Genomic DNA, 21,173 nt, shown 5'->3' with positions numbered 1-21,173 from the left:
AACGGGTTGCGTGAAGGAGGTGCCACCAAGAAAAGAGCCAACTAAGTGGCGAAAGGAGTATTTGATAAGCCCAATAAAAGCCGAATGAACGCATTCCCTTAAGTTCTGCAAAGTGTTTTAATTATGCTTTGAGGTTAGGAGCTTATAATCTGGTATGGAGTCTAGTGGACCTGGTGCTCTGAAGGGTACACACGTAAGTATTCCGAATTTATGTGGCTTTGCAATTTATGTGCTGTGTACTTTGCATGCTGGGAGCTTTAGTATTTTGTGTTTGGTTTTCGGACTGCGAGAAATGCATTTTATGAATTTTTTATGGCCTTTAATGTGCACACACACCTGCCACGTGGCCCTTTGCCAGCATGTGTGTGTGTATGTATTTAGAGAGGGACATAAAATGAAAGGGACAGGCGAAGCAACACCTTTTATGAGCGTGAGTGTGTTGTATGCCACGGCATGGCACATAAAGCTCGTGGCGAAAATCTGCTCACGCCCCAGGACAGTATTTCATCCCGACCTGGCCTAATCCGTCGCCATGTGGATTTTGGCCGCAGAGTCTTCGCTTGACATGATATATTCGCCGGGTTGGGCGCTGAAAAAGTTTCCACCTGATTTATCTCTTTGGCGCAGCATCGAAACTTAAAGCAGTGGAGTTTGGTGCGTGCAACAATTGCCCACGCCCGCTCATTAATTTTTGGCCCGGACCAATGGTGCACGTATGTACATATGTATGGATTCATTATTATGCAACGACTGAATTTTTAAAAATAATGATGTCTGCCGTCGCGCTGGAGATGGCGCTGCAATAATGCGACAGGAATGCAATGCAGATCTGAAGTGCAGTTCGAGTGGATTGACGGACGGGAAAAGCAGAGGAAAAAGCGAAAAGCCTATATTTGCAACCAAAGGTATTAATTTTCCGTTAGCAAGAAGGTCGTGTTCATTGCCATTCGTGACCAGCTGATATAAATTGTTTAATTCTTCATAGCAAGCTGTCTAAAAGTTTGTATCCATTCTAGAAGCTAATCTTTTTAGAAGTATTTTCATTTGGATAAGACTTCATCTTCGTTTCATATTGAGCTTGCGCCACATTCCAGGAATCGCCTTCAACAATTCGCTCGAGCGAAATGCCATTTTGTTGATTGAACATTTTCAATCGACATTTTTTGCTGCGCTTGTTGCCTTTCCATTATTTTTGTTCCCCTCGCCGTGTAGTTGTCATTCAGTGAGCTGCAAAGTCAGCAGCATTTAAATTTCGCTCACGATTGTCTCCGGATGAGCAGTGCAGCGGATGAGCAGTGGGCGGAGGAGCAAACAGGCGGGGAAACAGGCGTGGAAACTGGCATGGAAGGAATATCGCGGATTGAAAATCAACGGATACGGAACGGATGCACGGGCACTCAGTGCTTGGTCCTCCGAGCCGGGGCACAACTCTTTCGCCTGCGCCGTTTTGTTGCCGCTGCAGCTGTCAGTTGGTGGAAAAACTGTCACTGCAATCAGATGCAATTAGAGCTTCCGGTGCCCCATCGCGGAAAAAGGCAAGGGAGTGGGCTGTGGGCTGGAAGTGGGGCACAGAAACAGGGAAAGTGATTGAGAAAGTGGCAAACTCGTTAGCTAAGAGACTTGCTTTCTTTCTTGGCAATGACTCCTTTGGCAGGTGTAAAAGTGGGCCTCGCACATTAAATAATTGCACAAATGTAATCAAGTTTTTGGCCGCTTTTCCTTTGAAAAATAAATGCCTTTTAAGTCGGCTGTAAAATGTGAGCTCCATTTAATGATCATCCCGCACAGTGGGTACAATTATACAATTTGTAAACCAAATATGTACATGCACTACAATAGGTTTGCTTTTTCATATAGTGAATTTTTCCCATTTTCGATAAACTAAATTTTCACGAATTAGCCGGGATTGTGATAACCCGATAACCCGGGTTTGCAGAAACCACATTTTGTGGCATTTGTCGTGTTCTGCGGTTGGATTTGTTGATGCTGCTGCTGATGGTGATGCTCCTGCGTGCGGACATGGCATCAAAAATTGGAATTCCCGTGAATAAATGCGATGCGAACGGACAGAGGGGCAATTGTAGAGCCTATTTGGCTTATGTTGGTGTTTGCAAAAACATTAATTAAAATTCTTGGCCGGCAGAGAGGAAAAACAATGGCGCCAGTCCATATTCCACACTATAATCCCTTCAATCTCAGCTGGATAAATATTAAATGAGCCAGTTCGGACTGGAGACTTGACTTTGTTGCGGCTCAGCAAAAATGAAATGTTTGGCATAAAAAATGCATAAATTATGCAAACCATTTAAGGGGCAAACAAGAAGGAAAAATCGAAAATGCCTCAACATTTTTGCCTCGGTCAAGGCTTTGAAAAATTGATGCCTCGCCCGGCCAGCCGAAAAGTCCAATGTGGAATGCTCCACCTCGCAGTGTGTGCGTCTAAATGGACATCTGGGCAGAAAGAAGACCCAAAGTGAAAGTCTCTTAACAGGGCTTTTAAAACTGCTGCCGCCCACTTCGTCCTGCTTGTTTGGGCCTATAAAATATTCATGCGTTTCATATACTATACTATACTATATATGTATGGTGGGTGTGGCGAAAGGGGGGAGCTTAAGTGACTTGGGTAAGTTGCCAGGCCTATGTCACAATAAAAGTCAGCAGGCTTTTCCGTGCCGTAATTAATGTAAATCCTCCTTTTACTTTCCTATGCCATACACCCCTTTCACCAAACACACTGCAATTTGGTTGTGTTCAATTTTCTGCCAGGTTTGATTCGAACCATTTTTGAATGCCTTTCTCGCACGCAACTTGTATTTAATTGATTAATACCCATGTTTATAAGCCACACGCATTTACATAACTTGGGTGTGGAAACACTTATCAAAAAAAGTCCAGGAGTATGCAGCAAAAAATGTGATGCAAGTAGTTCGACTTTCCCAACTCCCTAGTTCACCGCCAGAGGGCGCCTGTCATCCCTGCTCTCACTTTTTGCAGCCAGTAATTGATTTTCTGTTTACGCATAGCTCCACATTTGGGGCGCAGATGGAGGTGGGCGTGGTCGGGCAGCAAAGTTCCCTAGTCTGATGCTTCCGGTTACTTCTTGTTATTATATTTCATTTGCCGACAACTTTGTTTTGATGCCTGATTCCAACATGTCGTGAATAACCCAGCAACGCAGGTCAAAACCGGAAGGATTTAAGGCAAGGCTAGCGGATTGAATACCCAGTGAGTTAGTTGGGGCTAAGTTCAAAGATCTATCTGTTTTCAGAAGTGAAAAATATATGTCTTAGGTTCAGCATAACATATGGGTATTCAGCAAAAATAGAAAAAGAAATTAAAGAGCTTCTGAGCTGAGTTAATCTTGTATATCCGACTCTTTGCTCTAGTAATGGGTATGCGAGAAGTTTGCACTGCAACTTTTGCGATATTTTTGCTCGGTGGAAAGCCAGAGCGGGGATGACTTCTGCAGAAGGCGCAGGAGGGGCAGGAAGTCCGGCGGAGAGGAGGCACATGCCAACACTTGTTTTCTGTTAAGTGATTTAGGCCAAACTTTTGCACCCTCCCCTCGCTGTGTGCCATTCGAGCTTTTGGCATTTCGGGCTTAGACGTAGACGAGGGGAGCCTGATGGGTTCTTTCCCCGATGTTGCAGGTCCTTGTGTTGCGGTTCCGCCGTGGCTCGGTTATTTTCTGAAGCATCTTTTGAGTGGCTCAAAGGAAATTGAAATTGTTAACTGTGTGCGGGAAACTAGAAAAAAGTGCCAAACTGGTTTACAGACTGTCACGCATTGATGTATTGCCATCTTCATGTTCCAGGATTTTGGATTGATGACTCTGATAATGACAATTAAACAATGGAAACAATCAGTAATATATTAAGCAACCTAAGGTATAGTATATACCCATGATTATGTGTTCAACGCAACGTTTTGACATCGTAATCGACATTACCTGCGCATATCTATCCCGTTTGGATTGCACATGATATTCCGCCGAATTCCCTGCGAGGCAACTGACAAGTTTAGTTACTTTGCTCCTATCTGACAGCATTAAAACTGTCTCCTCGAATTCTGACTTGCAGGAAGAATTTCCCGGCCAAAGTTTGTCTGGGTAACCATATTACATGGATAACACCCACAAAACACTAGCAACATCACCAGCAGAAGGAGCAAAAGGATCAGGAGGAGGAGCGGCCGGAGGAGGAGCAGCACGCGAGAAATGTTTCGTGACAAAGAATTCCAAGAGTTGAAAAATAAAATGAGGTAGGGAAAATAAAAATAAAATAAAACAGAGGGAAGCCGCTGAAAACGAAGAAAATTGAGCTGGGTAAGAAAAACGTTTGCGAGACATAGTAAAGCGTGGCAAGTAGGAGAAACTTTGAAGTTTTATTAAAAATACACACCGCAACATTCCTCAAGAACTTTCGCACACGAAAACGTGAGATAATTTACTAGAAGCGAGCCGGACGAGGCAGCTCCACTCCGTTCCCTTGCACGTGGAAATGTGGAAATGTAGGAAAAGTGGAAAAGCGCACCCGAAAACCGGCAGCGAAGTGTCAAGTAGTTTGGATAAACTTTTGTGACAGCTCAATTTGGAAGGGAAAATGTGTGTAAGTCGGCACTCCAGCCAAGCTGCTCCTTTTGCCAGCAGCAAAATATTAGAATATTAATAGCCAGCCAGCTTTGCAGGGACATCTAATGAGCGGAAGTCCTTCTTTGCCGCGCACCAAAGTCCAAAGAATCCTTGACATGGGTGCTCATACAAAACGGGGAACTTAAGTCGCAAACTTCGGTCAACAAATCAGAAAATGAAAGCAGCTCATTGCCTGGACGCTAATCTGTTTTATAAGCAGATATAGCGAAACTAGTCACTTTAATACTTAAATACTTTAATTAAAAGAGAGAGAACTTTCTCTCGAAGGGCAAGCAAGTCAGCGTTGATGAGATGTATTATTAATAATTTACATAGTATTATTAGGAGTGACCCAGATCAAGTCGTCTATATACCAACGTGCTGAGCACAATGGGGAAACACCTCCGTAGGTAAAGTTAAACACAGCTGCAGAACGCAAGGATCCACAAACATGCACTTAACTAACCAGTTCCGCCCAGCCTTCCGATTTCCATCGCTCCACTTTGCCGGGCAAATGAACAAGATGTTGTGGTTATGGAAATTAGCTCAGGAGGATGACAAACACTGTGCGTGCCGAGATTTATGCCCCGATGTTGCCCGAAACTACTTCAGATGCAACTACATCGGACACATCCTGCGAAACGGGAGCACCGATTCAGGACGACAGCAAAGACAGAGACACATGGCCTGTGGTGACAGGCACAGGATGATGTCAGCCGGAGAGCAAACCCTCTGGCTAATTGGTATTTATTGCTGCTTAAATGCCCAAAACTTGTTGATACTTTTCACCTCGTATTTCAGGCACTCATCCATCCAGCCACTCGAAGTGAAACGCCCCCAAGATGGAGGAATCACCCCGCCACCGCCGCAGGAGGAGCAGCAGCCAATCGGAGATCGCCGGGCTATAATTAGGCGCAGAATCGCTAGACTCGCTCGACGATCTCGGGCAGGCACATATATTCATATGTTTCGGATTGGATTCTTCTGGGGAATGGTGGATGGGGGATGGGGGATGGGCATGGGATCTGGCGGAGCACTCTTTCGATTTTGAGGCTAATTTCAGTGGGCACACGACTTTGGCACGGTTTAGTATCGTCGCGACAATTATCGTAATTAACTCGTTTATGTGTTGTGTGCTAATCCAATTACCAAGTTCGCACAGGATGCCCCCATTTGCGGCAGGCGAACATAACACAAATTAATTCAATCAATCGGACAAATGAAGAATTGAGTTTAAAATTCGAAAAAATCAATTCTATTACCTTGAGTTCAATTTGTTGCAAATTAAAGTTAAAGAGTTCAACCTTCAGCTAGAAGTCGCGACGGATTTCCTAAACATGCTAAACTACCAGCAGCAATTGCATTCGCTGCCCGTCGGCAATCCGGGAAATTTTTACTACGGACCGATGTACCCATCTCACCAATCGCTTAACCTGGAGTCCGAGGACAAACTGGAGGATCGGGAAGAAAGTGGCAGGAGCCTGGACAAAATGCACAGATTCTCCGTGGACAATATCATGGAAATGAAGCACGACGCCTATTCCAAGGGAAAAATGGCCATGGAACTCAGTAGCAATTTCGGTGAGTTCAAAAACAACAATCTTGTGTTACCGATAAATAAAAAGACCGAAATGTGAATCCTTGGAATAAAAGCAAAACAAATCAATCATTTTGCTTTGAATTAAAGATAGCTAGTGCCTATATTTACATTATAAAAACGAGAGAGAGTCGAGATAAACGACTATTACATACCCAATACTCAGCTCAGGAAAGTGCGTGTTAGATGGAATGTTACTGCATTTGCATTTATAGTCCAAGAATGGTTGAATTACACCTTAAAAACCAAAATGAATACTGTTTTTTATTATTTTCCCTTTCTCTATCAAAAATAGTCACCATTCTCGAAATGTAATTAATCTGGGTGGAGCACAGACTCATTTAATTTTAAAAGCCTCTTAAATGGCATAGTTCACAGATGTGCTCAATTATGTGCAACAGAATACGTAATGCCACAGGAGTTTAGTTACATCTGCATTTGAGTTCTTCAACTTTATGAGGCTTACTGTGCCTAATTCATTAATTATAGATTCGTGCGAGTTGCGAGCCAAGAGAACTTATGACGTTATGCGCACAGCTGCCATAACTTTAGATATGCACAAATAGGTGCTACCGTATATTTGCGGTGGGAGAATTCATATAAATGTGTGGGGGCCGTGGGGCAACTCATGGATGACAATTAGGTGCCAGATGTGGGCGACATTCGCTCATTTCGCTGCTCCCAATGCCGCTGCAATGTCATCTCCGTGCATTTTTCCTGTTGCGGTTGCGGCTTTAACCCCCCAGTGCCCCCCCGTTGGCGCATTAACCCACCGGGAGGAAGCTGTCAACATATTGCTACTGGTTGGCAGCTCTGGCATAATTGCAGCGCAATCCTTGCCGAAAACGAAGATCTCACCGAAAAACGCAGAAGAACCGAAACTCTAGCAGTTCGTGTAAAGTTTTCCCCGTGCTTATACTTTTTTTGGGATTTTTTTCCGTGGCAGAGGAAACATTTCCGAGCCGACAACACTTCAACATTGTCAACATGACAAAACGTAATCAAAGCTGACATGATATTCCCTCAGTGGCCGCATGCCTTTGAAGCATCCGAGGCAGCGACTAGCTGCCACGACTATAATTTCCAAGTGGAGCATATAAAACGCCAGTCCCACTGTAACCAGTCCCAGACGCACGCACTCCACTGCCACTACTCCCCTTCCCTCCTCTGCCCCTCCTCGTTTATTTTCGTCGCTCCATCGGATTGTAACATGTGCCAGTTGCATCCAGGCACTCCAAGAAAATCAGTCTACCTGCCACATCAAAAATCGAATGAATCTGTGTTTATAGCAAAGAGATTTTTGTTCACTTTAAATATGATAAAATAAATAAGATTTCTTGACACAGATATCAAGCAAATATTTATTTGTAGTAGGAAGAACTTTTACTCCTCCATCGATTTCTCGCAGTGCAACTGCTCAGTCATTCTTCACCCCTTGCCGTCGCCGCTGTGGAAATCTGATTGAGGTTTCCCTTTCGATTTGTTGGTTTTTTATTAAGCCGCAACTGTTTTTTATCGCTCGTTGGCAATTCAAATTAAAGATCTTCCCTTCACTCACTGCCCCAAACTCCCCCTCCACTCCCCTGGGACATCAGTTGCCGATGCAGTTGCTCCCGTTTCCCACTATTCCGTGTACTTGGAGTGCTCCGAGCTGATCTACGATGCAGTTCCCAACTCCGTGGACAGCTCGGCTGACAAATTGAGACAAATGGCGTGGGTAGGAGGATATCTGATGGCGATGGGGATACTCACGGCGATGGCCACCCTGAAATTCCAGCGGGCTGCACGGCGGAGAAATCAGAAGCAATTTATCGATACAACCCTAAAAACTGAAACTCGGAGGAGAGTGTAATAGTCACTACATCCCATGCAGCCATGCAAAATAGAACCATAGTATATACTAATATAATGATTTCATTGGAAACTTTAGTTTTTCCCTTCGGCTTTTAGCTGAAATGCTTAATTTTTTCCTGGCATTCCGTCCAATTAGTTTGAAAATAGATAAATTCGAGGGAAAACGGCTTAAGTCTTTTGTAAATCGGTTTCCAAGCCAATTCTATGGAAAATCAATTAATGGCCGCCTGAAGCAGGGAGCCCGCTTATGACCGCTTAATGTCACAATTTCACTTTAATTAATAGATCGTAAATGTGCTAGCTCATGTTTGTTGGGCGACGAAATTAGTAGACAGCTGTCCGCCGATGTCGTCAAAAGATATTTTATGGCTCATGCCATTTGTTTATGGCCACCCCCCACCCCAAAGTCCCCTCTCCACTGCCCCAGCCGAAGGATCAAACGGAATGCAAAATTTTATGTGTTCACGACAAGCCATAAAAGTAAATTTCTAGCTGGCTGCCAAATTAATTGATATCCGTTGGCTCTTATCGATTATTTACGAGCGTTTTCCCCCGCTGTCCGTCAAAGAGATTTTGCATTCGCCCCTCGGGAAGAGGAAAACGCAAAAGTAAAAGTGAAAGTGAAAATTCCCAATTTAATGGCTCCCTGATTGCAGGCCCCACTGGCGCAGGATGCGGTGGCGGAGATCGGGCAGCTCCCTGCTCCGGAAATCTGCCGGCGGGTGGTGGCCACCACTCGAGGAAGCCGCGCCGCAATCGCACCACCTTCAGCTCCGCCCAACTGACGGCCTTGGAGAAGGTCTTCGAACGCACCCACTATCCGGATGCCTTTGTTCGCGAGGAGCTGGCCACCAAGGTGCATCTGAGCGAGGCCAGAGTTCAGGTGCGTTTTAATTGCATTGGTTAGCTGCGATACCTGTTTAAATATTAAATGTTCACCTAAGAGAGAGCCACACAGTATCTCAGTGTGTTGCAGATACATTCCAGCAGCTATCTGCTAACTCAGTTAACAATCCATTGCAGCTAATTCCCTTATCAATTACTTGGACGCCCGTTTCAGGTCTGGTTTCAGAATCGGCGTGCGAAATTCCGGCGGAACGAGCGGAGCGTGGGCTCCAGGCCACTTCTGGACACGGCTCCTCAGTTGGTGCCGGCGCCGATTAGCAATAATATGCACAAATATGCCAATATGCCACACCCACACCCACCGCCGCCACCGCCACCCGGCGCGTACGCCCTCAACTTTGGGCCACTGGAGCTGCGCTCGTGCCAGAACTATACGAACTGCTACGGGGGATTCGGATCGAGTGGTGCCAGCAGCAGTGGCGTCTGCTCCTTCTTCGGGGCCACCAACTACTGTGTGGCCGCCAATTATGCGAAGAACGCCTATCCGCCGCTGTGATGGCGCGGCTAGCTTTAATGGGCCCCACGAGGTTACTTCATGCATATGTATTTCAATTAGCCAAATTGCATTAATGCTTAAAAACGTATTACCTGACTAATATTTATACTTATACTTATGCCGACACAGATGCAGACACATTCACAGATACAGATACAGACACAGACACAGATACAGATGTGACGCACTGAAGGAGAAAACCCAATAAATAACATTTTCTAAGAAAACACGGGCAGTGTGTGTTTGACTGGGAGCTGTGTTTATTTTTTGGAAAATCTACTGCGCTTAAGGGCCAATAAACTACAATTTGCTAGGGCACAAACTGAACTGAAGAAAGATTGAACATAATCACGTTTGGATAACTCTTTCGATTGGATTATCTTGCGAGACACAAGCAATTAGCTTCTCGTCAATATGTGAAAGTTTTCCATTTACGAAACTGTCACTCAGGCGCTTGGATATGACGTGGCTTATTTAATTATTGACTTAGTAATACGATTTAATTAAAAATTCATAACCCCGCCGCACACTGGCAAAGCAGCTCGAGGCTTCCATTTGCATCTGCGAGTGTGTGTTATTTCACCCGCATGTGTTAATTTGTATAATAAAACTTAATTAAAGCCAAAACAAATAAACAAACGGATAAACAGTGGAGTGGAGAAGAGGGGAGAGGAGAGGGGCACAAGCAAGGGAAAACTTTTGCTTAGCCGCAAATGTTGGAAAAGCGAAGCCGCAATCAAAGTGGATTAAGATTGTGGAAATCTCGGTTTTCTAGGGCAATTAAAAGTACAGATTGCCATTCGGGGCACAATAGAATGTGCAGCAGTGCTCTCAAACGCATTCCCAAAAACTCAAGGGGCAGTGGCCACAGAAGCATCTTCCCCGATACTCCAGATCCCGGATCCGGATATACGGATACGTACGGATCCAGTCTAGCAGCTGGGAGGCTAACAAGTATGTAATATATTTAAATGCAAATAAAAATTCCCCTTTTATCCGCAGGCTAAACGAGATGGGAGTGAACTGAGCAGCCGGACGAAATGCGAAATGCAAATTAACATTCGGAATGTGGAACGGTTTGTGCTGCTAATTTGCATAAAGCGTTGGCGCTCCGAGCGTAAAACATTTTTACAATATTTACGAAATTGCAATAATGTTTGAAAAGCAGAACGTCGGCGGCGATGGAAAAATGCGTTTTGTCCCCTCTCTTTTTTTTTTTTTTTTTGCGGTGCGGCAAATTGTTTGCCGGCAAACGGACGACATTCCTGCTGACAGGCGAACATGTTGCAGAAGTCCTCCCCGAAAGGGAAATACAAATTTATGGGCCAAACAACAGGCTCCTGTCAAATCAAATGGCAAACGGAAATGCCGGACCAAACGGGCTCCTTATGCCAGCCAAGTGCGCCGTTATGGAACGGTGTATTATCCTTTTCGAAGGACACGAAGCGCTCCTCTTTCCTCTCCACGGAAAGCAGCTGAAGTGGACAGTTCAAATTAATCAAGGATCTGCCTTGTGTGGAGCACGGAACTCGCTTGCTCGTAAGAAAAGTATAAATACAATTGGACAACTGATAAATAATTAATAAGAGTGCAAATTTCACCACCGTTAATCAGTGGATACAGCAAAGCTGCCAGGGAGACGGTTGGAATCCCCCATGACGGGCTCTATAATTAGGTGATAATTTCTGCCTCTGTTAAAAAGCAATTATTTATAAGAGGCCTAATGAACGAGGCCTCCTCGCAGATGGAGTCTCTAAGTTTTGAGTCGCCCCCATGTGGCATAAAGTAGATGACACGGGCTACATTGTCAGATGAAAGGGAAACGCAATGCAAAGATCTTGGATGATGCAGGGGAGGATTCCGGTGACAGCTCCTTAAGTTCCATGCCGCCACGGGCACAAGATTTGTGTACCATCAACATCTTTCGGTTTGAGCCTGTCCAAATATGTCACACGATGATGGATACATCACTCGGATCATAAAAAAGGGGCACCATTGAAATCGAGAAGGGGAAATTAAAACTGAGGTAATAATCACACATGAGAAATACTATAAAAACAAGATTAACAAAACACTTTCCTTTGTCAACAAATTGTGTTTAGTTTATTTTAAAGTTACTAACCATAAAAAAATCAAATAATCATAGTTGAATTACGGACATACAATTTTTATTTCAGCTGTCACTGGAAATTTTCCGATGATTTAGAAACGATTTCTCCAGATGATATAGAAATTGTTTCTAGATCTCGCAAAATTTCAAATCACAACTCAGACAAAGGCTGTCAGAATGAGCTGTTCGATTTGGAAGAATATTGATATTGATTGGAACAGGTCCGTACTTTGATATCTTCATTTCCTTGATAAAGACTGTGATCATCAGAGCTTCGAAATCAGAAGGTCTTAAAGCCTTGTACGGATGTCTAACAACCTGACAGAAGTTCCATATCCCAGTAATACTGGCACCTTATGTCAAAAGAACCATTTTCAAACGAAATTGACTAGGATTGACTTCGATTGACTTGGACTGACTTGCTGGCTCACAACCGAGATGCCTTCCATTGCAGAATGGCGAACATTAGAAACGAGATGATCAGGCAGATGACCAGAGGGGAAGTTCCGAGCAGAAGACAAGCAGTTGAGTTGGTCTGAATGACGTTGTTCTCGTTGTTCGTGTAGTAGTAGCCCGACTGCGTATTCTCGGCATAGTTCCTGGCGCCACAGTGCGCCTTAAGCTCCGAGGTCATGTTCATGGCAATGGTGTAGCACTTGCGGTAGCTATAGCCGAAGAACAACTTCGTCAATTCGCCGTCCTTAGTCTCGCAATTTATTTTGTGCACATCCATCATCCAGAGGGTTCGGCAATCGCGGATTTCCGGGAAGCGGAAGGCAATGAGATAGCTGGAGTTCCGGCTGTCCAGCTTGAAGATACTGTAGGGATCCTTGGCGTTGATCAGCCGATTGCGATACTTCTTGGTCAGCGACTCCGGGACGCGGGACGAGCAGACGTGGGTCATTGAGTCCGTAAAAAAATTCCTGCAAAGCGTTTGAAAATCATCGGCTACCATCATTTTTCGCTGTACGATCACAACGGAAATTTTGAATAAGTTTTAGTCTTCTTTTTTTCTGCTGTCTGTACAAGTCTACTTTATGAATTTCTGATTCACGGCAATGTGACCTGCTAGCCAGACTTGAATAGATCTTCAGAACCGGATTGAACTCCAGCTGGTGGGATGGAGGTCGATATAATTGTTTGTTTACAAAAAACTGTTGGACAAACGTTTAGCATAAGTCAAGGTTAATTGGTTGACTTAGTCATTCTTCTGTAAATAAACATATCGCACTTACGCAGGTTTTTACAACTCCTCAAATGGATTATTATACTCATCATAATTGAACTCAAATATAAAAAAAAAACATCATTAATTGTTTAAAGTACTGGTGACAGACAGTTGATGGTTTGAAGTAGGTTATCAAAAATGAAATCTTGAATCGCAAATAGGCTCTTCAAATAAAATATCCCCTCGGGCAATGGAAAAAAATCAATTTAGAAAAACATTTCTTTTTTTTGTTGTTTGATGCAAAAAAAAGCAGCGAATGGAAACCCATTAATGACGGGCTTGATTAGCATAATGTATATTAAATGGAATACAAACTGTTTGTGACTAAGCGAATGTGATAGCCGAAAAACAAAGTCCGGCGAAATTGTATACCTATAATTATTCGAAATTGATGTTTGTATTTTATTGTATTTCATTTTATGCTAATACGAACGCGATACTCTGGCCGAGTGATTCCCAAAATCCCACAATAGATGCGTGAGTGTGCGGAAAGGTTAACCCCAAACTCCAAAACTGGTCTTCCCGAGGGGATGGTGATGGTGATGGGGATATTGTGTTTTCGATGCTTTTCGCTGGTTTTCGATGGTAGCGATTTATTAGAGAGAATGGAACCGGCACGCCAACACTTGACACCCAATTCCGTCAGAACCAGATGAGCAGGTTGTTGAACCAGGCGAATCCGTTTATATAATAGGCTGCCAGGCCGAAATCGATCAACAGTCCGAAACGGAAAGATCTAAAGTAAACAAGCCATCCAAGATGCGAGCTGCCATCGTGTTCGTCGTTGTGATTTTCGCACTCCTCAGTGTCCTGGAGGCCGTGCCCGCTCCCCAGTTCGGATACGGTGGCTACGGCGGATACCCCGGCTACGGCGGATTCGGAGGCGGATACCCCGGCTATGGCGGCTTCGGTGGCGGATTCCCCGGTGGCTTCAGGCGCGGCGGATTCGGCGGAGCCAGTGCCTCGGCCTCGTCCTCGGCCTCCGCTGGCGGTTTCGGCGGTGGTTTCTACGGATAGGAAGTCCAGAAGATGATTAAGCTTAAGCCTGTTCGATTCAAATAAACCAAATCAATATTCTTGTGACTCCAATATCTGTGGTGTGGTTTTTATGGGTGAGCATAGCAAAGTTAGCATTTGAAGTCAATGTTTACGTCTACAGAACAGAACACAAATATGTACAAGGTTTACGGGTGTAAAATTTTGGTTTTTGGAAGGAGTACAGACCCACTTGTTGGTGTATTGAACACATTTGAAAAACCGAATTCTGTGCGGTCGACATTTTGCTGCTGCAACAAGCATTTAAACGTTTTAAGCAGAGAATGCAGGGAACTTTCCGGCCCAGAAACGAACTTTCACTTGGCCAAAATGTTCGATTCGGCACAGCTGTGGCTCACATTCGCCTGAGCCGCAAGTAAATCAATGCAGAGGCCCTCGTCCTTTCCCTTCGTCGATGCCAAAGGATGCCAAAGTCAGGTCAAATCCACAGAATGTGCATCGAACTTGGTTCAACGACTTTGCGGCATCATTAAAAACTTTTGCCCGGCATCTTGAGCAGTCCTCAGTCCTTAGTCCTTAGTCCTCAGCCGGGGCTTCACTGGCCTGACTCCGGCATTTTGGTCGCACACATCTGGAGGACATCTTCTTATATTGTTATTTTTCAAATTTATGTCCTTCGGCCGAGGGCACCACAGGATGGGAAAAGGCCAGAGAATGCAAGTTAAGCTGAATAGCTTCTTTGCCTGTTGACGTTCACTCAAAGTTGCATTGATGGACGCGGCAGTTTGGTCCAGCTCGGGCTTTTCACCCGATCCACCGCCGTCCATTCGACGTCGCGGCTCTGGCACTGATGTTCATCCATTGTGTCCTGTGTGCGAGCTGTGTGTCCTGCGAGACCGGCGACTCGGATGCCTCTGTGGGTCGTGTGGCCACTGCACAATGCCCCCTGTTCTCTATGGCCTCCATTCATTGGAGCCCTGCAAGTCATGGGCATTCAAAGGCATAATATAATAACGCGGTTATGTCCTCCCAGCGATTTTATGATGCCCCATTGCTGCAGCGGCCGAGTCAGAATAATGATGACCACAGGAGTCACCAGGATATGTGCCTCTCAGTTGTGTGAGTAATGACACAGTTGGATGGTTCGTAAAATGAGATCTTCATCGCAGCCTCTATGATAACATTTAGTTTTCTTATTCTCTAGAGAAACCGCTTAAAAAACACACAAATGCAAAGGACAAAGGACATTTTCTAGGGTTATATTTGTCATTGAATGTGCTTTTTTGAGTGATTGAAATGATGTTGCGACCAAAATCAAACGGCTGTCTAATCCCAGCCAATTTACATGTGTGTGTGGCAATGGCAATGGCAATGCAAATCAAGGATTCTTTTCGGCAACACGTAAAGGGCGGTTCCAAGGATTTTCGTGCTGGAGTGGGGGCGGTATGAAGTGCAAACTGTTCGCCTAAAATATGTCAATCGGAATGTAAATCATTGCGTAATTTGCATTTTGAGCAAATCAGCTCCAATTCAAATTGCCGATGCCCGGTGCGTCAGCCCCTCCTCCCCCTCCCGAATCCCCCGCGAGCCCCAAATCCTTTGCCTCTGTTGCTGGCAACACGTGAGTTATGGCAACGATTTTGACAATTGTCAAGCGACGGGCCACGCCCACCTACCGAACGGGGCAAGGGGCGTAGAGGCGACGCATCCGTTACGTGCGTCTATATGTTTGCCGCTCGATTGGGGCCACATAAATCTTGGCTCTTGTTATCCAACATAATTGCGTTGACGTGCCTCGATGCGAATTTAAATCATGTTAATATCTATATTTATAGGGAAAGCCGCCAGAAGTCGCCTCACTTTGAATGGGCTCAGTATGTAGTCATCATTTTGGTTTGAAATATAAAATGCGTTATTAAACCAGTTCTGTTTTCTACGTTTACTATAAAACGATGGCAACTAAGATTTTTACAAATTCTTATCGAAATAAATCTATGTTACTCGATTAGTTGAAAGAGAGACATTGTTTTTCTGTAGCTTAATTATTTGTAGTTCCATTTCGATTTGACTATTTTTAATAAAAGGATTGCACGATAAGCCGATTGTAAAGGAAAATGGTTTTAAATTCCAGAAATGAAACAGTGCACAACTTGGATGCACGTTTTGCGTGCAGAAGGAATTAGATTTACATTCGGCGTTTGGTAGCAACGAATTTATTGCGAAAATTATGCTTTGATTTATTTTATTTCGTTTTATTTATGCCTCCCTTAACTCTAAACTCACCGGATTCACCTGCTGCCATTTCCAGCATTTCGCCACTGTGTTGTGTGCCTGTGTTTATGACGCAACTTTCATCACGTACAACGTAGAGCAGATGTACATACGCCAAAAAGTATGCAACAGCAAAACGTGATTTCGTTTTAAATTTCAACAGCGAGTGCTGTCAAAGCTGAATTTATTTGCTGAACGCATTCATTTGGAAATTATCGAATAGGAAATTATTGGCTGCCGCAGAACAGAACGATTTTGTTGCCCGGAAGGGTTTAAAATTATTTCGGGCCAGAAAATAGTTTCTTACAAACGCTTAAGTGACGTTCTTTAGTTAAGAGTGGTTCTAGCAAGGTGCAAACTTCTGTACAGCAACTACAATCACTTTCCCATAACTAAATGAAATTGCAGTAGAACTAGAATGTAATACAACACGCTGCTGATCATGGCAAACCACATGCTGCGATTGGCTTGGAAAAGCCCACAAGACCAGAGTTGCAACTTCGAACTATTCGAATAGATCACATAGGAGCTTATCTGAAATGAAAGTAGTTGCATTAGCATCTCAACAAGGAATAGCACCGAATGCAGATACCTCTTTTGTCCAGCCAACTTCACTCCAGGAGTGCTTGGCTGAATCGTGGTACTCCACCGCCACATCGCACATGTTATCGATGAGATAGTAGTCCAAGGAGCGCACTTGGTATTGGACACTGCCGTAAACGACCCAAAAGAAGGGCGTGGTGAGGTCGAAGGTGAACACAGCTCCCCAATAAGCCTGGATCACACCGATTACAAAGTGATCGAAGCGGGAGGCCAACATCTGGGGGGCGTAGATTTTGTTTATGTTGAGCGCCGTCTTGGTGAGGCAGGCATGGAGTAGCCAGAGATGCTGCAGCTCCCTGTGATTCCTAGGCGATTTCGATTTCACAATTTGGTCCAGACGCCTGTTGACGCAATCGAAGCCACGAGCAATGTGCCACAGGGCGAGAAAGTAGCCCATGGGCACCATTTCCAGAATATTGTTGGTATTACACATGAAAAAAAACCTGACCAGGTTAACCAAGGTTATCGCATCGCTCGAGTAGAACAGAAACAAGACGTCTGTGACGCACAGCCAAGACAGCGTGATGAACTTCACAAACAGAAGAATCCTCAAGGACCTTCCTACACCGCCTATGCCCTTAAAGCCGCATCGCTTCTCTTCTCGGAAAAGTGTTAGCAGCAGTGGTTGCATCTCCTTAAACGCTGTGTCGCGAAATCCTCGCGACAGGACTGTGTACACTATGACCAGGAAGGACACCACTTCCCTCACATTATTGGTGATCAGAATGAGCTGCGGAAAGGACCTTTTCTGCTGGAAAACCAATCGAATCTGCCACATTACGATGGGCAACATGATAAGCGTCACGATGTTGGCGATTAGAGCATAAGTCCGAGAAAATAGGGTACTATAAAACTTTCGATTGGAAAATTGCTGTGAGGTTATTCCAATTGCCAGCGAGTAGCGGAAATACAATTTAATCATCCAGTAAACCATGACGACGTCCTTTGTGCACTAGTTTGTGGAATGAACTGATGGCAAGTGCTTTGCTAATGAGCCCGCGTGCCCGATTTGATTGAAAGTAAGATAGAAATGCGAAAATGATACTGATACGAAGAGCATTACCCAAATGAATGAACTACAATACAAAGCTTAATTACTGAAAATCAAAAGAAACTGCAGCAGGAGCATAAAGTGACACAGAATGCCCTCGGCCATGTGGAGAAAACTGGTTCGATTTGGCAGATACATTCCGCAGAGCTTCAGATTCAGCTCCATACTCCTTCCGTATATGATAAATGCACCGAGCTGCCAATGAAATTAAATCGAGGTGTCAAAAGGACACCCGTATCATTGATCTCAAACCCTTAGAATTACGTACCTCTTTGCACATTCTACCCTCGATGACGGCGTCCATGGGTTTACTATGATAAGTACTCATAGTTTCGAGAAGGTAATCGATTATGAAAATTTCCAGACTGCGAACGCAGCAAATGAAGCTCAGAAAGTAGGTTGCTGCATTTGGAGGAGACGCCCTTTGTGGAATAGCAATGACCACGAAACAAAGGATGATGCAGTGCAAAAAGTATTCGAGTCGCATGGCCAGCAGTTGGAGACCGCAACTCCTTTTTAACCTCATCGAAATCCTTTCAAGATGGGCGTGCAATGCCCACAGGTGATGAATTTCCCTTATCTGTCTTCTTGTGAGTGGTTCTATGGCCGGAAGTAGATCCTCGATTCGCAGGTTGATGAACTCGTAGCCTCGTGTGATGTTCCAGAAGTACAGAAAGTGCAAGTAGACTCCCCCGATCATTATATTGAAAGCTGTGTTAATGGCTAGGTCGGCGAGCAGTTGTATGAAATTATAACTTCGTATTCTGGCGAAGATCAGAGTAGACACAAAGTGGCCGACCGAAGTCACGGCGACTACACATGTTTTCAGAAGTAATACTCTGCATAACTTGCTGCTCGTGCATTTTCCTGATCGCTGCATCTTGCGATTTAACTGGCTGTTTAATTGATAAAGACCTTTAAGCATTCTTTCCTCCTTATATCTGGAGATCAAAATAGACAATGTTACCGCATAAGTCGCACTATGCAGAACGAAAGGCGACATTAATATGAAGCGAGGCAGCAGTTCCACGTTTGAAATCAAGGTGGCATCCACCCACATGAAGAAAGGCAGTACAGCCAGTAGTATAATATTCACAAGCAGTCCATATGACCGCATCATCCTCGTTTGATGGAGTCTGCCATCCACGAATCTGTAGGATGTCATGCCGATTATCAGGGCGTATACGTTATATGCGGCAGTCAGTCTTCTCATATCTAAAGTATCCGCTGTCGTGTGAAGTTCGACGTAGACTAACACAGTGTAACTAAAAAAGTGGTAAGTTTAGACTAATAAAATTAAGGTGTCTTGAAATTGACTTAAGTGTAAAGCTGATAGCATCGATGCAGTCGTATGGTACACAATCATGACAGTCTGACGTTTCCAGTTTGCAGAACATGTTTTGAATGTCATTTTTATCTGGCAATAATCTTAATAGCTCAAATAAGCAGCAGTGTTCTGAAATCACTCGACCCAAAGTGTGTAGTAAAAAACGTCGGACTTACGGACTGCAAATTCATTGATAGTTATTCGCGGTACTAAAGACCACCTCGCATGACGAGATGAAACTGGAACAGCATGCTGGAGTGGACGATGATGGAGCCCACCATTTGCAACCATTTCCGCTTGTTGGCGGGATAGAGTCCGCAGACCAACAGGTCCAGTCGCGTGCTGCTCTCATAAATCAAGTAAGAACTCAGCTGAAAATGGGAATTAACTTTAGAAGGAAAGTTTACTAAATAAGACTTCATCTCAAGCCACCTCGTGGGACATGCTGCTTTCGGGGGCGAAGAACTTTGGCTGGATTTGGTACTCGCTGACCAGATCGCAGATATAGTCGTTCAGAAAGAAATCGAAACTCCGTGTCCAGTAAATTAGGGATCCGAAAACCTTTTCAAACGAGGGCTCCTGGTCGGTGGTCGAGTAAATCGTGCCTATGCAACCGTTGATTATGGAGTATATGAAGTAATCAAATCGCAGGGCAAGCATTTGGGGACCGTAGTGCTTGTTTATCCTGCGGGCTGTATAACTAAGATTTCTGTGCAGAGCCCACAGGCTGCGGAGTTCTTTTGACTTCCTCTTCGAGTCTATCGATTGGGAGGCGACAACCTCTTTCAGCTGCTGGTTGACAAAGTCATATCCCTTGGCTACGTGCCACAGCGAGATGAAGTAGAAGAATGTGGTGACAACCAGGATAGTTAGGGAAATGTTAACCAAGAGTCCATTGCAAAGATTGGACCAGCTTTGAGCTCTCCACTGGTAAATGAAAACCGTCAGAATGGAGGACAAGCACGAGTAGGTCAGTGTAAATGTTTTCAAGAAAAACATCCGTCGAAGTAGCGAGTTCATTTTCTTTCCCGTGCGCAACATTTCCCGATTCACTTGCAGCACAATGCGTTGCAAGTCCATCAGCATGGCGTCCCTGTAGCATCGCGAGATCAGGGTGTAGGCAATGGCAGCATAGTTGGTTGTAAACATGATGAACGGAGTGACCCTCATGTACGAAGGCATCCAATCCGCCGCACTCAATAGCTTGGCCGATTTCCAGAAAGCCCTCGGCAGCAAAGTCAAGCAGGTGGCATTTATAAGCAAGCAATATATCCGAGTAATCCGCGACTGCCTGAATTTTCCACCCATTGCTTCGTATGACGTCATGTCGATGAACACGGCGTATACGTTATACGCTTGACCTATCCGCTTCATTGTTGGTAACCGAATGGACCGCATTCGAAGGGTTTCGCAGTGCAACTAAAGTTGTTAGCTCGTATTTTCCATCGCAAAAATGGTAATTAGGAAAAGTGTTATTCCGCAGGGCGATCCAAATCAGCATGGTTATGACAACCAGCTTTGATGACCAGTTTTCCATTAAGATTGTTCTATTTTTGTATTGAAAGGGAAGTAATATGCTACTTAAAAAGACTCTTTAACTGTATTTAATATTAAAAAAAAAAAACATTTTATTCTCTACATATTTTATTCCTATTACACTTATCTACTCAGTGTCAAATCAAACTGAAGCAGCAATATGGCGTTGCATGCAACAACTCCCATCATTTTAAGCCACCTGGCTTTACTGGGCAAGTAGAGTCCACATACCTTCAAGTAGAGTCTCATGCTGCTCTCGTAGATCAGATTGATAAGGCTTTTAAAAGTGAGGAGTGCTATTTTTAGCAACATAAATTTACTACCTTAGCGGTTTGGTTCCACTTTAATAAACCCTTTTTTCTGCGCAACGATGCCCGATTAGACATGTTTGCACAAGCTCGAAGTTCAAAGCCGTGTCAAAACAAAAGGATTTGTATTTATGACCTTGTTTACCAAACCTTGTTCTCACCAACCCTTTTTTGACCTTTTGACCCAATGACAGGTATTAACTTAGATGATTGGGGGGCTAAATTCTACCTGGTTACTATATAAATACGTTGGATATCGG

At 44.3% G+C, this 21,173-nt stretch overlaps 8 protein-coding genes across 8 annotated transcripts in view; 4 read left to right on the top strand and 4 right to left on the bottom strand.

The window, feature by feature from the left end:
- LOC117136677 (probable 60S ribosomal protein L37-B) overlaps window positions 1-102 on the top strand; it is a 417-nt gene extending 315 nt beyond the window's left edge. Inside the window, exon 1 of the mRNA XM_033297684.1 lies at window positions 1-102. This exon is cut by the window's left edge and continues 315 nt beyond it. Coding sequence (XP_033153575.1) covers window positions 1-45 — 45 coding nt within the window. The 3' untranslated portion in view covers window positions 46-102.
- A 4,968-nt stretch (window positions 103-5,070) lies between these two features.
- On the top strand, window positions 5,071-5,504 carry LOC117137915. Its single transcript, XM_033299661.1, has 2 exons — window positions 5,071-5,373; window positions 5,432-5,504. The coding sequence occupies exons 1-2, from the start codon at window positions 5,082-5,084 to the stop codon at window positions 5,458-5,460; spliced, it is 321 nt and encodes a 106-aa protein (XP_033155552.1). The 5' UTR covers window positions 5,071-5,081; the 3' UTR covers window positions 5,461-5,504.
- Window positions 5,505-5,967: 463 nt separating this feature from the next.
- Window positions 5,968-9,538, top strand: LOC117136976 (paired mesoderm homeobox protein 2). Its single transcript, XM_033298151.1, has 3 exons — window positions 5,968-6,211; window positions 8,738-8,964; window positions 9,142-9,538. The coding sequence occupies exons 1-3, from the start codon at window positions 5,968-5,970 to the stop codon at window positions 9,481-9,483; spliced, it is 813 nt and encodes a 270-aa protein (XP_033154042.1). The 3' UTR covers window positions 9,484-9,538.
- Window positions 9,539-11,634: 2,096 nt separating this feature from the next.
- LOC117136988 lies at window positions 11,635-12,655 on the bottom strand. The gene has a single exon (XM_033298162.1). It carries the CDS (start codon window positions 12,549-12,551, stop codon window positions 12,021-12,023), a length of 531 nt encoding a protein of 176 aa, XP_033154053.1. The 5' UTR covers window positions 12,552-12,655; the 3' UTR covers window positions 11,635-12,020.
- An 892-nt stretch (window positions 12,656-13,547) lies between these two features.
- On the top strand, window positions 13,548-13,912 carry LOC117137127 (neuropeptide-like protein 29). The gene has a single exon (XM_033298426.1). The coding sequence runs from the start codon at window positions 13,581-13,583 to the stop codon at window positions 13,836-13,838; it is 258 nt and encodes an 85-aa protein (XP_033154317.1). The 5' UTR covers window positions 13,548-13,580; the 3' UTR covers window positions 13,839-13,912.
- Window positions 13,913-16,466: 2,554 nt separating this feature from the next.
- On the bottom strand, window positions 16,467-17,625 carry LOC117138531 (putative gustatory receptor 59b). The gene is made up of 2 exons (XM_033300668.1): window positions 16,681-17,625; window positions 16,467-16,622 (listed from the first exon to the last, which is right to left on the bottom strand). The coding sequence occupies exons 1-2, from the start codon at window positions 17,623-17,625 to the stop codon at window positions 16,467-16,469; spliced, it is 1,101 nt and encodes a 366-aa protein (XP_033156559.1).
- Window positions 17,626-17,781: 156 nt separating this feature from the next.
- Window positions 17,782-18,442, bottom strand: LOC117138621 (putative gustatory receptor 59b). The gene is made up of 2 exons (XM_033300831.1): window positions 18,011-18,442; window positions 17,782-17,937 (listed from the first exon to the last, which is right to left on the bottom strand). The coding sequence occupies exons 1-2, from the start codon at window positions 18,440-18,442 to the stop codon at window positions 17,782-17,784; spliced, it is 588 nt and encodes a 195-aa protein (XP_033156722.1).
- Window positions 18,443-19,278: 836 nt separating this feature from the next.
- LOC117138532 (putative gustatory receptor 59b) lies at window positions 19,279-20,443 on the bottom strand. Its single transcript, XM_033300669.1, has 2 exons — window positions 19,502-20,443; window positions 19,279-19,440 (listed from the first exon to the last, which is right to left on the bottom strand). Exons 1-2 carry the CDS (start codon window positions 20,441-20,443, stop codon window positions 19,279-19,281), a joined length of 1,104 nt encoding a protein of 367 aa, XP_033156560.1.
- Window positions 20,444-21,173: the final 730 nt, after the last annotated feature.

The sequence above is a fragment of the Drosophila mauritiana genome, chromosome 2R (assembly GCF_004382145.1).
Source record: "Drosophila mauritiana strain mau12 chromosome 2R, ASM438214v1, whole genome shotgun sequence".
Lineage (NCBI taxonomy): Eukaryota > Metazoa > Arthropoda > Insecta > Diptera > Drosophilidae > Drosophila > Drosophila mauritiana.
Note: the sequence above shows the minus strand (reverse complement) of the source record. Positions and strands in the feature narration are given on the sequence as shown.

Bases quoted from the DNA above. Each gene is read 5' to 3' on its own strand.
- LOC117137915 (XM_033299661.1), top strand. From the start codon at position 5,082: ATGCACTTAACTAACCAGTTCCGCCCAGCCTTCCGATTTCCATCGCTC. The intron at 5,374-5,431 runs GTATTTATTGCT...CTCGTATTTCAG, and splicing joins GCAAACCCTCTGGCTAATTG to GCACTCATCCATCCAGCCAC.
- LOC117136976 (XM_033298151.1), top strand. From the start codon at position 5,968: ATGCTAAACTACCAGCAGCAATTGCATTCGCTGCCCGTCGGCAATCCG. The intron at 6,212-8,737 runs GTGAGTTCAAAA...CCCTGATTGCAG, and splicing joins GGAACTCAGTAGCAATTTCG to GCCCCACTGGCGCAGGATGC. The intron at 8,965-9,141 runs GTGCGTTTTAAT...CGCCCGTTTCAG, and splicing joins TGAGCGAGGCCAGAGTTCAG to GTCTGGTTTCAGAATCGGCG.
- LOC117136988 (XM_033298162.1), bottom strand. From the start codon at position 12,551: ATGATGGTAGCCGATGATTTTCAAACGCTTTGCAGGAATTTTTTTACG.
- LOC117137127 (XM_033298426.1), top strand. From the start codon at position 13,581: ATGCGAGCTGCCATCGTGTTCGTCGTTGTGATTTTCGCACTCCTCAGT.
- LOC117138531 (XM_033300668.1), bottom strand. From the start codon at position 17,625: ATGGTTTACTGGATGATTAAATTGTATTTCCGCTACTCGCTGGCAATT. The intron at 16,623-16,680 runs GTATCTGCATTC...CTTTCATTTCAG, and splicing joins AAGTTGGCTGGACAAAAGAG to ATAAGCTCCTATGTGATCTA.
- LOC117138621 (XM_033300831.1), bottom strand. From the start codon at position 18,442: ATGATCGGGGGAGTCTACTTGCACTTTCTGTACTTCTGGAACATCACA. The intron at 17,938-18,010 runs GTACGTAATTCT...TTTCATTGGCAG, and splicing joins AGGGTAGAATGTGCAAAGAG to CTCGGTGCATTTATCATATA.
- LOC117138532 (XM_033300669.1), bottom strand. From the start codon at position 20,443: ATGAAGCGGATAGGTCAAGCGTATAACGTATACGCCGTGTTCATCGAC. The intron at 19,441-19,501 runs GTGGCTTGAGAT...TCCCATTTTCAG, and splicing joins AAAGCAGCATGTCCCACGAG to CTGAGTTCTTACTTGATTTA.